This window comes from Penicillium samsonianum (genome assembly GCF_028829775.1).
Source record: "Penicillium samsonianum strain IBT 33392 chromosome Unknown utg000003l_segment0_segment0, whole genome shotgun sequence".
Classification (NCBI taxonomy): Eukaryota; Fungi; Ascomycota; class Eurotiomycetes; order Eurotiales; family Aspergillaceae; genus Penicillium; species Penicillium samsonianum.
In genome coordinates, this window is record NW_026643261.1 from 1,449,971 (window position 1) to 1,464,581 (window position 14,611).

General features: G+C 48.6%; 7 protein-coding genes across 7 annotated transcripts; 4 read left to right on the forward strand and 3 right to left on the reverse strand.

Moving 5' to 3' along the window:
- Window positions 1-345: 345 nt before the first annotated feature.
- Window positions 346-3,677, forward strand: N7471_004115 (rRNA-processing protein UTP21; the record flags this gene model as incomplete). Its single annotated transcript, XM_057276834.1, has 5 exons — window positions 346-453; window positions 513-2,000; window positions 2,062-2,313; window positions 2,376-3,014; window positions 3,066-3,677. 5 exons carry the CDS (start codon window positions 346-348, stop codon window positions 3,675-3,677), a joined length of 3,099 nt encoding a protein of 1,032 aa, XP_057136444.1.
- A 2,046-nt stretch (window positions 3,678-5,723) lies between these two features.
- On the forward strand, window positions 5,724-7,520 carry N7471_004116 (PIN and XPG domain-containing protein; the record flags this gene model as incomplete). Its single annotated transcript, XM_057276835.1, has 2 exons — window positions 5,724-5,983; window positions 6,056-7,520. 2 exons carry the CDS (start codon window positions 5,724-5,726, stop codon window positions 7,518-7,520), a joined length of 1,725 nt encoding a protein of 574 aa, XP_057136445.1.
- Window positions 7,521-8,032: 512 nt separating this feature from the next.
- Window positions 8,033-8,788, reverse strand: N7471_004117 (rRNA-processing FCF1 family protein; the record flags this gene model as incomplete). The annotated part of the gene is made up of 4 exons (XM_057276836.1): window positions 8,033-8,114; window positions 8,178-8,540; window positions 8,596-8,661; window positions 8,718-8,788. The coding sequence occupies 4 exons, from the start codon at window positions 8,786-8,788 to the stop codon at window positions 8,033-8,035; spliced, it is 582 nt and encodes a 193-aa protein (XP_057136446.1).
- A 408-nt stretch (window positions 8,789-9,196) lies between these two features.
- On the reverse strand, window positions 9,197-10,703 carry N7471_004118 (S-methyl-5-thioribose-1-phosphate isomerase). The gene is made up of 2 exons (XM_057276837.1): window positions 10,069-10,703; window positions 9,197-10,004 (listed from the first exon to the last, which is right to left on the reverse strand). The coding sequence occupies exons 1-2, from the start codon at window positions 10,587-10,589 to the stop codon at window positions 9,371-9,373; spliced, it is 1,155 nt and encodes a 384-aa protein (XP_057136447.1). The 5' UTR covers window positions 10,590-10,703; the 3' UTR covers window positions 9,197-9,370.
- Window positions 10,704-11,186: 483 nt separating this feature from the next.
- On the reverse strand, window positions 11,187-11,545 carry N7471_004119 (U4/U6-U5 snRNP complex subunit LSM6; the record flags this gene model as incomplete). The annotated part of the gene is made up of 3 exons (XM_057276838.1): window positions 11,187-11,209; window positions 11,274-11,387; window positions 11,440-11,545. The coding sequence occupies 3 exons, from the start codon at window positions 11,543-11,545 to the stop codon at window positions 11,187-11,189; spliced, it is 243 nt and encodes an 80-aa protein (XP_057136448.1).
- A 671-nt stretch (window positions 11,546-12,216) lies between these two features.
- Window positions 12,217-13,383, forward strand: N7471_004120 (uncharacterized protein; the record flags this gene model as incomplete). The annotated part of the gene is made up of 1 exon (XM_057276839.1): window positions 12,217-13,383. The coding sequence occupies one exon, from the start codon at window positions 12,217-12,219 to the stop codon at window positions 13,381-13,383; it is 1,167 nt and encodes a 388-aa protein (XP_057136449.1).
- A 352-nt stretch (window positions 13,384-13,735) lies between these two features.
- On the forward strand, window positions 13,736-14,269 carry N7471_004121 (RNA methylation protein TRM112; the record flags this gene model as incomplete). Its single annotated transcript, XM_057276840.1, has 3 exons — window positions 13,736-13,921; window positions 14,018-14,207; window positions 14,265-14,269. The coding sequence occupies 3 exons, from the start codon at window positions 13,736-13,738 to the stop codon at window positions 14,267-14,269; spliced, it is 381 nt and encodes a 126-aa protein (XP_057136450.1).
- Window positions 14,270-14,611: the final 342 nt, after the last annotated feature.

Genomic DNA, 14,611 nt, shown 5'->3' on the forward strand with positions numbered 1-14,611 from the left:
TAATATATACAAGATAATTGGCAACTGCATAATTATGTTAACATATAATAGATCCAAGAGACATTCTAGATATTCTCATCATGTAAAGGTATTTTGTACCCAGGGAAGATGTACATCACCCGCTTGAAGGCGGTCTAATACCTGCAGGACTAGGCTGGGCAGAAAAAAAACATCGGGAAAAAAAGAAGAGCTAGTGAGACAACTTGGACTACTAGGATACCTTTCGTGATTGACTTGGTGAACAAGTCGGAACGGAATTCTCACTTGAAAGGTTAAGGGGTTTATTCTGATTACTTCGAACCCTACGGCATATCCATTGTCGTCAGTGTGTCACTCGATATCAGCATGCCTTCTTCGGCCGATAATTTCGATCTGCCTCTTGCGAAGAGGCAGAAAACGGTATCGCAGGTCAAGGCTGGAACTCGTGGTTCCAAGATCTTTGCTCCTTTCCGTGTAAGTTGAGAGATACATTCGAATCACTTCTTTCTCTAAACTGACTTGTCGCTATAAAGACACTAGGATTGGTGTCGCCAACACCCGTTCCCTTTACATCCGTGCGCCTGGGTAAATCGACCTTTCAAATCACAACCTCCGTGGGACACTCGCTGCAAACTTATGATTTGCGCCGAGGCTTGAACCTCATCTTTTTGAGTCGACCGCAAACACCGGAGATCATCACGGCAACATGTGCGTGGCAGGATAAGGTATTCGCAGCTTGGGGCCATCTCCGTTCCCAGTCCCCCGGAGGTGTCTGGGTTTTCAAGCGCGGCAAAAAAGTTGCAGTCCTTGAGGGCCCTGCAGATCTGAAGGGACCCATTGAGCGCTTGGTGGTGTTTGGTTCATGGGTGGTTGGTTGCTGGACCGGTGGCCTCGAGGTTTGGAAAACGGGCACATACGAGCACTATGCCAGCCTGCGGCCACAATCTGCTCAGGGCTCCTCTGGAGAGAAGATCTACACCGGGATAATGTGCAACATGCCGACTTATCTGAACAAGATATTCGTGGGTCGATCGGACGGAGCGGTCGATATCTGGAACCTCCGTAGCGGAAAGCTCCTTCACACGTTGCCCTCCTTGTCGGCAGATGCTGGGCCCGTGACTGCGATTCACCCCACACCTGCTCTATCACTTGTTGCCGTTGCCTATAAGGGCGGTGCGTTGGCTATTCAGAACGTGAGCTCAGGTCAGCTGGTTTTGTCTCTCAAGAACGCATCATCCCGGGGTCTCCCAGTAACATCCATCACTTTCCGCGGCGATGGATTGGGTGCTGGCCACGATGGTCGCAGCTCAGGTGTTATGGCCACAGCGTCAAGTGGTAGCGGCGATATCACACTCTGGGACTTGAATAATGGAGGTCGCATTGCGGGCATTCTTCGTGGAGCCCATCGAGTGTCAAGTGGCGAAAAGCCCATGGGCGCAAACCGTGTGGAGTTCTTGGATGGACAGCCGGTGCTTGTGTCATCCGGCGATGACAATTCTCTGAAGACTTGGATCTTCGACGAAACGCCATTCTCGCCCATTCCTAGACCTCTTCACAGAAGAAACGGACACTCTGCTGCCGTCAGCGCTCTCGATTTCCTGCCGACGTCTTCGGATGGGTCCGAGTCTGGCGGCAAGTGGCTTCTTAGTGCAAGCAAGGATTGCAGTCTCTGGGGGCTTAGTCTGCGCAAAGACAGCCAGCATACCGAGATCTCGCAGGGTAGCTTGGAACGCAAGGCTAAGAAGGCAGGACCATCAAACATCTCAAATACAGAGGATCTTAAAGCTCCCGAAGTTACATGCATTGCCTGCAGCCTCAACCGTGATGGCGGAATGGGAGTCACCACTTCCGGTCCAATCTGGTCGAACCCGAAGGTTACAAACGCCGATGCTTCCAATGCAACTGGCTGGGAAAGCGTGGTTACTGGTCATCGGGGCGACAAGTTCGCACGTACTTGGTTCTGGGGCAAAAAGAAAGCAGGTCGATGGGCGTTTGCAACCAGTGATGGAACAGAAGTCAAGGTGCGCAGGTTCTTAAACATGATTGGACAATTGTTCTCTTTTGCTAATTCATTCTTCACAGAGTGTGACGGTTTCCCAATGTGGTACTTTCGCTGTCATCGGATCAGCTGGAGGTTCTATCGACATGTTCAACATGCAGTCAGGTCTGCACCGACAAAGTTTCCCAGCTCGCCCCCAAGCTGGCCGTGCCACCAAATCCAATGCTCAGGCCTCGATCGCCGCCGCTACTAAACACACCAAAGCTGTGACTGGCTTGATGATTGACAGCTTGAACCGTACCGTTGTCAGCTGTGGCCTAGATGGCAAAGTCAAGGTACACCCCACCATTCCCTCTATTTTCTAGAGATTCACAAATTGACCTTTTATGGAATATAGTTTTGGGATCTCCTCTCTGGGAAATTCATCGATGAGCTAGACTGGAATCCCATGGCTGCCATTACTGGACTTCGCTATAACAAGGCAAGCGAATTAGTCGCCTTCAGCTGTGACGACCTCTCGATCCGTGTGATTGACCTCGAGACCAGAAAGCTCGTTCGTGAGTTCTGGGGATGTGTGGGTCAAGTCAATGATTTCATCTTCTCAAACGATGGACGATGGATTGTTGCTGCCTCCATGGACTCGGTGGTACGTGTATGGGATATGCCCACCGGGCACCTGATTGACATCTTCCGGGTCTCAAGCACATGTGTCGCTCTGGCCATGTCTTCAACCGGGGAATTCCTTGCCACTGCACACGCCGGTAGCATTGGCGTCAGCCTTTGGAGCAACCGCAGCCTTTTCATGCCTGTGTCAACCAAAAACCTGGACGAGAACGTTATTGAGAACGTTGGGCTCCCGGCAACTTCAGGAGAAGGCGGTGCTGGCCTTATTGAGGCCGCCTTTGTGGATACCACCGAGGAAGATGATGCAGAGGGCCCAGTCCTGGCGACGGAACAACTACAACACGACATGATGACTCTCAGTCTTGTCCCCAAGAGCAGATGGCAGTCATTGCTCCATCTAGACACTATACGGGTATGTTTTTATTCCTGCACAAGTGCAAGTCTCTAGCTAACAGTTCAACAGGAACGTAATCGCCCTAAGGAAGCTCCTAAGGCACCCGAAAAGGCTCCATTCTTCCTTCCTTCTCTCCTCGGTTCCAGTGGACCCGAGGCCGCTAGCGAAATCCCCGGCACCGAGGATAGCGATGTGGGATCGGTGGCCAAAACCGCCGAAGCAGAAAGGTTGCGGATTGCCAAGTTGCAAAACGGTGGAAACGCCAGTGCTCCTCAATCTATCTTCACTCGATCATTGGCATCCGGCCATGATTCCGGTGACTTCAGCTCATTTATCGACCATCTCAAGACCTTATCCCCGGCCAAAGCAGATCTCGAGATTCGTTCACTGGATCCTCGGGTGCGTGATGGACACTCTGAGTTGTCCGATTTCGTTGTTGCCCTGACTGCACGCCTGAAGTCAAAGAGAGACTTTGAGCTTGTCAATGCTTGGATGGCGGTCTTCTTGAAAATTCACGCCGACACTGTGAGTCTCAGCTCCACCCAAGATGAACCTCAGTATCGTCTGTTGCAAGATGCTCTAGCAATTTGGTCTGCTGAGCAACGGCGGGAGGGAAAGCGCCTGGCTGAGCTGGTGGGTTACTGTCGTGGAGTGGTTGGATTCTTGCGATCTGCTCGGTAATTTGAAATGGACAGATACTGGATAAATATTTCTCGGGGCATCAGCGCCTTTTGTTTCTTTGTTATCTAGTTATCATGCGTGTTACGTTGAATCTATATATGTCATTACTATTCTGCGGCTATACCACTATTTAACTCGAGTCTCACACCCACGATACCGTCTCTACATAGTTGCGGAAAATATATAGCTCTCAATTTTGGTTCTACACTATGTAGGAATATCTTAGAAACCCCAATTGAATCGTTTGTAAATCTGGTTTAGTGTGATTTTTCGCTTGATTCCTAACTATCGCTCTTGCTGCTCCTGCTCCTTCCTAGGTAGGAATACGACTCTCGACCTAAACATCCGTATGTTAAGTCTACTAGATGGTCTACCTATAACAAGATCTGTGACTAATTTGCCAAATATTTTTCAACGACCTACCCCCAAATTGCGATACGATTCGGATGAAAACTCCGTCGCTTCAAGCCCAGACGCTTCGTCATCTATGCAGCCAAGCGCGAGGATTCCATAGACTCAAAACTCATAATCCCACCCTCATCGCCTTTGACAACCCCACCTCGGCCAACAGCACTACTCGTCGATGACAACGCGGTCAACCTCCGTATTTTGCCAATGTACTGCAACAAACAAGCATCACCATACTGCTGTGCAACTGACGGACTCAAGCCGTGAACACATTTTCCCGGCCTCAGTCTTCACCTGTCGCCGTCGAACGAGCCGGTATCAAACTCATCATCATGGATCTCCAAATAGTTGTGAGGCTACACGGCAGATCCGATTTCTTGATACCAATTCTCCTAAGAGGGATTCCCCGATTCACCGACACTTGATTCATATATCGACTCTTTCGGCATAAAAAAGCCACTACTTTTAGTCAAAATGACTTCGACTATTTAATCCAATGCCATTGGATAGGATCAATACAGCCATCGACAAGGCGCTGGAACATATAGGCCTTGTTGATCATGTCAAGCGTTCCCAGAGTGCCTGATCCGCGCAGATGAGAACGGTCAAGGAAAAGCCAAAGTTAGAGACCATGGCTGGGGTCTTTATACTCCACCGACCGGCTTCCCCGACAAGCCGATTGTCACCTTAGAAGTGGCGCATTCAGAATCAGAGAGGAAGCTGAGAGCCGACGTGGAGTTTTGGCTAAATCCGGACCAAGGGTGCGCTAATATCACACGAACACTTCGGATTAATAGAGAAAAGCCTCTTCTCTCTCAACAACTAGCAAAAGGCCAAGGACCTCGTTACTAGACATTCTACACACTGGCGAGGCATCGAGAAAACGCAGTCTAGTCTGACGGTGAAATGCTCGAACTCGCCCTAGAGGTGAAAAACAAGGCCATGAAGTGCTATCTGAAATTCCCTCATTTTGTGGCATACTATTCCGACATCCGAGAATACGGTGGAACTAAGCCTAAGGATTGGGATTAGGAGGGCAGGTTCAATCTTGGTCCATCTTCAACCATTCGCAGCCTCTAATCCACAATTCGCCGGGATAAAGAGAGACAAATCGAGTCTAACGATACTCCTTTTGCCAGCACTAGGAGCTGTACTACACTTGTCAACGCTTCGGACACGCTACAAGATGAAGACATGCGGGAAGCCCAAGACCCGAGCAGCGACCCTATGTCCACTGATGGCGACTCCGATTCCGAGCGTTCTGAACCATGGTGCAGCATATATGGTTTTCTCAAGGGCTTTGAGATTGAACCTCTGCTTTTGTCTGTTCTTTGTTCTTTTGTTCTTTTGTTATTTTTGCCTTTGTTTTGTCCTTCGATGTATCAAGCCTGATATTGTCAAGTAGACTCTACGGGCTATTGAATTTGTAGGAATTCCAAGAACTTCTGCTGATCCTATCTATTTTCCTTCTCATTTCTTTCTCGGTACCTTCTGAATCTATTCATATATTTTAGTTTTAGAAAGAGATGACATTGTCTGAAGTTGGAACCTCCGGCGCCTCACCATCCCTGACTAATACAAAAAAAAAGGAAAAAAAAACACCCACCACAACCAGAAGGGTTCTACCATACATTGGCTATGGGGATCCCTCACTTAACCAGGCACCTGCTTCCATATGCCGAAAGTGTCTTGTTAGATGGGAGGGAAATCGATTCAGGACTTCCGCGAGTCCAAGCCGTTGTCATTGACGGACCCAGTCTAGTATACCATGTCTACCGTCGACTCCTGGGCTGGATGGATCCAAGCAGTGATGTCCTTGATTACCAGCCAACCTGCGACGAGATCAGTCGTGGGGTCACCAGCTTCCTTCTCCAATTAACCGAACTGGGAGTTGAAATGTAAGCCCTCGCACTAGTCTGAAACACAGCTATCGTCTGATTATCATTTTTCTTTCTCTCTCTGCGCTTTAGACATAAGATATGCTTCGACGGTGCCTTGCCTGTCTCCAAGCGAAAAATCCGCTTTTCCAGAATTGAAAAATTACGACATCGACTAGAACTGGCTCGCCGAAACCTGTCTCTGCCTGCAACGCCCAAATGTCGCGATGTGATCCCGACTAAACGAGGACAGGTCTGGTGCAGTCGAGGCTTACCTCAGCGACGAAAAGGCCTTCCGGAGAATCCTTTCATGGTATCGGCGGTCTTTGAGGACTTGCGGAACCGATGGAGCAAGGAACAGATCCGGAAAGAGATTGATGATGATATCAGCTGTCTTGTCGGCGATACTGATTACCCCTGGGCGGAAATCACCGTCATGGTGCCAGGAGAAGCTGATGTGGAGTGTGCCCGTGTGGCAAAACTTACCGGTTGCGCAGTGTTGACAGATGATTCGGATCTACTGCTTCACGATCTTGGTCAGCATGGCGCGGTCTTGTTTTTAGACTCGGTGCAAACGTCCTCGGGCGTCTGGGATCCGGCCGAGCCAGATATTCGGGGGCTGAGAATCTGTCCCCATTCGCTATCTGGCCGATTGGGGATCCCAAGCGTTCAGTGGTTTGCTTACGAATTGCAAAGAAATGTTCACCTGCGTTTTGCTGAACTTACCCGGATATCTAAGGAGAGCAGTAAGGCGACTGAGCTCTCCTCTGAATATCTGGAGTTTCTTCGAGAATATCAACACGAGACCACAGGTAATGAGGTAATACGTGGATCAGGGCAGTCTGCACAACCATTGGATCCGAGGGTATCAGAGTTATTTTGGCAGTATGAACTTCCTAGTATCTACTGCTTGGGTGAACAGCCGCACGTCTATCTCGGCATTCTGAACGAAGACTCTTCCAGACGATGTGCCTGGGAACAAGGTCGAACATATAGGTCCCTTGGGTACTCATTTTTTAACATTTCGCGTCCTGCTGCCAATCGATTTGCGGCTGTACATGAATTCGTCCGCAGAGGTGGAAGGATCGTGGCCGAGGAGATCGCTTTAAGCGGAACCAAGACCGTGACTTCTGACCTGGATCTTCTGCGGAGACGTCTTGCCCATGCACATGCTACCTTTGACGATAGTCTGGCACCGGAGAGCTTCTGGTTTTTGTACGCTCTTTCCGATATCTACCGTGATGGATCCGGCACCACCACAGTACCGAGTGCGAAGGGATTGGAGAGCTTTCTTACAAATGGATATATGGCGCAAAGTACGAAATGGGCGGACATTCATCTTCTTGCTCAAATGCAAGCTGGACTGTACTCTTTACGAATTCTGAAGCAGCTCCTCGATATCGCAGCTCCTGGTGATGACTTGGTTGAATCCGGCTCACTACTCGCGGATTTACCTCCACTACACATAATGATGTCGCGACAGAAGATGATCCAGAGCTTTGCCAACACTCGTCTTGTCCGGCATGCGGTTCGTCAATTGATAGAAACGTATGGTTAACAAATATCAATGTACATTACAAGCCAATGCACTACGTGCTTCGAAAATTAAAGATCACATGGCTTACGAGCCCTCAGACAAATGACTATGATCGGATAGGGATTTAACATTCATGCGTTTATGTAGATTACAACGACATTTGCATTAGCGGTCACTATAGACAGAAAGACATAAATGTGCCACTGTATAACCTTGCCTGAGAAGCCCCGGGTCCTTCAAATGATTCAATCCATTGGCACATAGGTTTAAAGTACTAGAACCAGCCCTGGGAGGAGCGATGCTGCTGGTTCACGGTGCAGTCGTTTTGTTTGATCGGATACGGTCGATTGACAGCATAATTTGGCCTTGCAGTCTTGCATGTTGTGGTCGGCTGCTTGCCCTGTGTCTGGAGGCGAAAATTGTTTGCTATGTTATTTTACAACTTTCTAACAAAGAAAGAAACGGATATTTTTGTGGGTATCATGTGGATGGTCGCAGTAGCGACGGACGACTGGGGTAATCGTTCAAGTCGCTCATTTTTCGGGGGCATCGGGAAGTCGTTCAATCACATATTTGCCGCGGGCGACACTCATGATGGGTGCTCCAGGAATCTTGCTATTAGGGTGGTTAGAACATGGCTGGTACGGCGAAAATGGGGTCGAGATGTGGGTTACATACCGAATACGTCTCTTGAGATCACGATCGTTTGTGGCGATAATGTAGACACGGTGCTTGATGACACGGTCGACCAGACAGTCATCGGCATATGTTCCCTTGTGGTCACACTTGACTCGCTCGAACCGAGGGTCTTTGGCTACACGCAGGGCAAGTCGGTATTTCGGGCCAAGCTTCTCTAACTCGGCAAGTACGCAATCTGTGACGATAGGGATACATTTGGCGTACAAGCAGTCGAGCATGGTTGGAATGACCTCGAGTTTGTGCTGAATGGTGTGGGAGATGAAATTGGTATCGACCAGCACGGAGTATGGGGGGGCAAGGGCCGTGTTGAACTGGAAGAACATTGACGAAGGAGCTTGGGGGCTAGAAGCGAACTTGTCAGTATGATTCTTGCAATAGTATTATATGATGTACTTACGCCTCTTTGACGAGATCATCCTTCTTGGCCTCTTTGCCTTTCTCTGTCTTGTCTTGATTTTGCTTCCTATAACCGACTGTTAGCGAGTCGCAACAAGACTTTGTTTCGTGATTGCGACGAACAGGCGATTGTCGCGCATGGAAATGGCTCTCTTGGCCAGCGCAAACTTGCGAGTCTTCTTTTGAACTCCCATGACGACGAGATGTGGATGGTGATAGTAGTGAGGAAGAGGTTTTTTTTTTCTCTTTTCTTATCGGGGAAATCCATCTCGGGTTCGGGATGACTAATCTTGTCGATGGGCATCCCGCTCATCATCTGCTGGGCCCCGCGGACAATCTTGTCTTCAAAACTCCCTTGTACTAAGCAATACACCCTCAAACGCCCATTATGTCCAGATCAGATGCAGACTTTGATATGGCGAAGGTAAGCCCCCCTTGGGCGTTCGCAAGCAGCATCTATTTCCCTGGCTATGCTGCTAGGCAGCGTTGTCCCTCTTACATCCCCTCTACCAACTGATCCAAGATCGGACAGCTAATTCATGACATAGACACTCGCAGATCTTGCAAAGTACGTCAGCCTACTTATAGCTTACATAAATAAATTCACGATATTGACATATATTTAGGGGTGAACTGACTGCCTCGGCCCTGGAGAATCATCTGAACACAATTGAAAGCCAAGTTGATGAACTCTTGGCATCTTTCGAAAAGCAGGGCACTTCTGCAGCGGAGGCTACATCTGTCGATGAAACAGACCCGAGTCAACCGAGCACAGATCAGGATGAAAAAGTAGAGCCATCAAATAGTCCACCCAAGTGATACAGGCCATCGGATCCCTTCTCTACAACTCCAATCTCTGTGATAATCCCATCTATCAGACTCGCAGGAGTAATGTCAAATGCCGGGTTCCAGACATTGATCCCTGGCGCGGCAATTTTCACTGTCTCAATTGCAATCTGGTCGGTGGCCTCAGAACCCGCACGGGGACCTTTGATGCTGGTCACCTCGGATGCTTCACGTTGCTCAATGACAATGTCTTTCCCAGATTTTGTGGCCATATCGATTGTTGTAAGTGGCGCTGCAACAAGAAACTTGACGCCATGGTACTTTGCCAAGACAGCCAGGGCATACGTGCCGATTTTGTTGGCTGTGTCACCATTGGCTGCTACCCTGTCAGCACCCACCACAATTGCATTCACGCCCACTTTGGTATCTGCGAGCAAGGCGGCTGCCATAGAATCCGTGATGAGCGTAGCTGGAATTTTGTCGTGAACCAACTCGAAGGCTGTAAGGCGAGACCCCTGGTTGTAGGGCCTAGTCTCTGTGCAATAAGCGTGACGTAGGATGTTCTTCGAGGCCAGCGAACGAACCACACCCAATGCGGTGCCATATCCAGAAGTGGCGAGAGAGCTAGTGATTCAGGATTAGTGAGAACATACGACGGATAACGGCTAACGCAGTGAATCGGCCCTACCCAGTGTTGCAGTGAGTCAAGACAGCAACTTCTGAATTCCCTCTGGCCGCATGAACGGCGATCCATTCTGCGCCATTGTGCCCAATTCGCTTGTTATCCTCGAGATCCTTTCCCATCATATCCTCAGCCGCCTGAATAAACGCGGTGGCGACCTCGCGGCCAGTAGAGCCCGGTGCTTTCGTGCGGTTAACCACGACGACCTCCAGCTTGCGCGCAGCATCGGCGAGATTGACGGCAGTTGGCCTACTCGTGACCAGATAAGCAAGCTTCTCTGTGATATATTGGCACACCTCTTCTGATGATTGTGAAAGCTTGTCACTATCCACAGCAGAGGTTAGTTCCGAGGCGAGCGCAAGCATTGCTACGATAGCGATAGCAGGTGCCCCGCGGACTTTCATATCTTTGATGGCGTGCCATCCATCCTCTGTAGTCCGAATGGGAATGTATTCTTCGACGAATGGAAGTTGCAACTGATCCAGGATCTCAAGGTTGCCCTTGCTGAACTTGATTGCCTGTAACATCTTCGGAAGTGGCGGTCAAAAGTTCTGAAGCCCTGGGGTGAGGCACAAGGAGAGAACCTTAAAAAGTGCCGCGGGGACTTGGGAAAGCTTACTTAATCAATGCCTATCACTGGCGGGGGGACAATATAAGTATAACCTTCCCAGGAACATACCTCCAACGTACATCCATGGATATGTATGTATGCAGGTAAGACAATCAAGTCATAGCGGGGTCAAATGTCATGTATTACTGCGTGAATGTACTTTGCACCAATTAAAACACAAGGTCAATGGCACATCGCCGTACCACAGAAAATATTACCAAGCCGCCTGGGCAACAATTGATGAGCTTATGGTCATGAGCTCCAATGTTGAGCTCAATACAAAGCAGGAAAAAAAAGGAAACCCCCAGGTGCGTAGCCTCCATAACCCCAGGGCTGCGAGTCTGGTCAACTGCATCATAAGAAGAGTTGGTCAATCACCACCTAGGCTTGTATTCTGTCTCCTAGCTAGAGAATTCCAAATAATTGTTATGGCTCTCAAAGCGCGCCATTCTTATCCACGTGCGGGTTGTCATAGGTGGGCGCAATCGATAACATTGAACAGTGTATTTTCGGATTAACTGGAAGAGATGTAGAGTACTGTAGGCTCTAGTTAGAAAGCTGTCGCGCCATAATATTGAAAGACAACAAAGGATTGACAAACCATTATTTCCGCGCACGAAAGCATCCCCGTAGTTTCGTCGTAGTTTTCCGTTCACATATTCCTCCGCCTTTTCAAGGGCAATGTTCATGTAGCCATCAACTGATTGCAATTCACCTATAGGCGCATTAGAATCAAAGCCACTTGGAATTGGAAGAAGAACCGATACCCTTGTATACCACTCCGGAATTCAGCTTCACGATCACAGGCGCACCGATGATTTCACTCAGAAAGACAGAGGGGTCTTTCCCTTCGGAGGTTGGGGCGTTCTCCATATTGATACTTGGTCTGAGATTTGCCAAGTATTAGTCAAAGCGAAGTTCAAGGGGAAAAAAAGGGGAGACATACCAGGTTGAGAGGTGTTTTGAAGTAGGCAGAGGGACGAAGCACCCGAAACTGAGATACCAGTAGGGCGGTGAGGGCTATGGGCTATCGCAAGCGGGGCGGGATCTGCTGATAAGTTTTTGTAGGGAATCGGACACCGCCATTATATTCTGCCGGTATTGCCAGTCATAAAATAGTACACCTTTATTAGTTTTGCAAACAAGGTTTAAAATATTGAAGTTGAACGTTAGAAAATGATTTAGCCATGGCTCTCTCGGGGCAATTCGTAAGAAACCAAGAGGAGAGACATCTGGAAGTCTTATATTGCCATATGTTCGGCTGGTTAGAAAGCGCGCTAGTGCAATTTTAGTAGGCGGTAGTCAGGACGGTGTCTCTCGAGGTTCCACTGTACCTATCCCAAGTCTGGAAAGATGTGATACATATTCCCTCCATCTTAACCGCAAATCGTTTGGCTTATGCCCAGGCCGTCATGTCGCAATTTTTAATCTTCCACTAACATATCACTGATTATAATCAGGTGCCCCCGAACCACCTCTAAAACTATTTGGTCATCCTACCATACTTGCACTTTTCGACTTGACGAATTCCGGTCCCGAGAGTCATGAGCTTTTTCAAAAAGCCCGCGTGGGCAATCAAGAACACGGGGGAAACTAGCACTGATTTTTATCGACGCTCAGAACAAACGCTCTCTGATATCATTGCTGCGAACCGTGAAGCACATCAAAAGCCGAAATCACCGGAAATCCCAGAACATACCAAAGATACCGAAGATACCGAAGATCCCAAACGAGAAAAGCGGCGTCGAATTTCTAGGGAAAAGGGGAAAGGGCGCGATGATAGCAGCCTGGTGCGGAATGTGACCCCTGGGGTTGATAGCGATAAAATTGTGCTACCAGAGCCACAAGAGCTCTCGGGTTCCTCGCATGATTCCTCACCCGAGTCAGTCAAGCCAGTCAAACAACGCGAGACAATCCAAAGACACAGCTCAGAAAACCGCTTGCCCCAGTCACCGCGGAAAGTCAGTGGTCCGGAACCACTAGGTGCTCTGCCTGTTAAACCAGTGATTGTCCTGGCGGATGACTCGGAAACTCGAAGCCCTCGACCTATTCAACCTCCTCAGCCTGTTGAACCGGCGAAACTCCCAGAGGATGACCCGGTCGTTCAGATTATGATATCATCTGAAATTGCGAACACGAAACCATTAATCGTCCAACGAAAAATGTCACAGCGGCTAAGGGATGTGCGGTTGGCATGGTGCGAGCGACAAAATTTCGACCCCCAAATACAGGCATCGATTTACCTGACCTGGAAGGGCCGGCGTCTATTCGATGTGACAACTTGCAGGAGTCTAGGCATAAATACCGGGAAGAACTCTGCGGCGATCCCTGGCATTGATGATGACTCCTTTGCAGGCCAGAAAGAGCTGCGCATACATATGGAAGCGGTTACTGATTTACCTCTTCCGGTCAATCAGCAAATTACTTCGCCTGATAATGAAAAGCCCCCCACAGCGTCGCAATCCCCAGAAGGTGACCAGGGTGAGCCAATGAAACTTATTCTGAGGAGTCTTGGATACGACGATTTCAGAATCAAAGCAAGACAGAAAACCCTGATCTCGCGACTCATATCTGCCTTTCGAGATAAACAGAATATCTCTGCGGACCATGATATATTTCTCCTGTTTGATGGGGACAAACTTGACCCTGATTCATGTCTTCGCGACTATGACATTGACGATCTAGATCTGGTGGATGTCCAGATCAAATAATCCGCCTTAAAGGATCTGAACAACTGAATAATAGCTAATCAAGGCTAATCAAAGCTAATCATAATTTCCAGTTTGAACCTAGGAAATTTCTGTAAGATAATGTATATGCAATCCATGTTTCAAAGTAAATATCAACTGGTATGGTAGTAGTCCGGACATCCATATCGATCACATGATATCTGATAAGCCGTGGGGCTCTTATTTTTTCTCCCTCGGAGGGGCCACCGACGTTGTTCATGATCCTTTAAATCAATCTACTCTCTAGATCCAATCGATCTCTACATACCTGAGCAACATCGCTAAATCTTCACGTCCACAATCTACCACCAACCAACCACCCAAAGCCCCCACAATGAAAGTGATCACCGCCAATTTCGTGACATGCGCCGTGAAGGAATGCAAGACATCACCGGCCTCATTCCCATTACATTTCCACGATGCCGAGCTAGAGCAACAGGAACTGGATTTCCAGCCCGAATTCATCCGCAACGTCCTTCCCCGAATTGACTGGGAAGCTCTGCGCACTATTTCCAACGAGGTATGAACATCCAAACACGGGTTACCTATTCACCGACATACCTAGGTAATTCACCGACAATTACAATTACAAATAAGCTGACTCTTGCGATCTCAGCTGGGATTCCCGAGTCTTCCGGATTCGAAGCCCGAGGGCGAGGCTCTCGACAACGAGCAGACATTGAAGGACTTGCACCGGTTGCTACTTGAGACGCACGTCACGGAAGGGAAATTGACCTGCGGGAACTGCGGTCATTCATATATGATTAAGGAGGGAATTGCGAACTTCCTTCTTCCAAGCCACCTTGGTGAGAAATATCTTTCTTTTTTTCTTTGCCGTGTTCGTTTTGCTAATATCTCTCCAGTCTGAACAACACAATCCCATATGCGCTTCACCCAAATTGCTTCGCGAATCGATACCCCAGGGCTAGGAACCGGTCTTTGAGAGCCAGTCTCTCCTCCTTTCCTTTCCTTTTCATCAAAAGAGGACCCTATGCAGTGGCACAAAGGTTATCGGATATACGAGTCGAGTTCTTCTGGGATTTGACACATCTACGCTCTCACGTTGCTTTCCTAAGAGGACTTTGCTCCAGGGCCATGACTCGAAACGGAAAACAGGCGGAATTCTTTTGGAATTGGTATATTGTACAAGAGAGGTTGGTAGTTTATGAAATCACGATTGCCATTGATAAATGCGTCAATGCTCCCACGC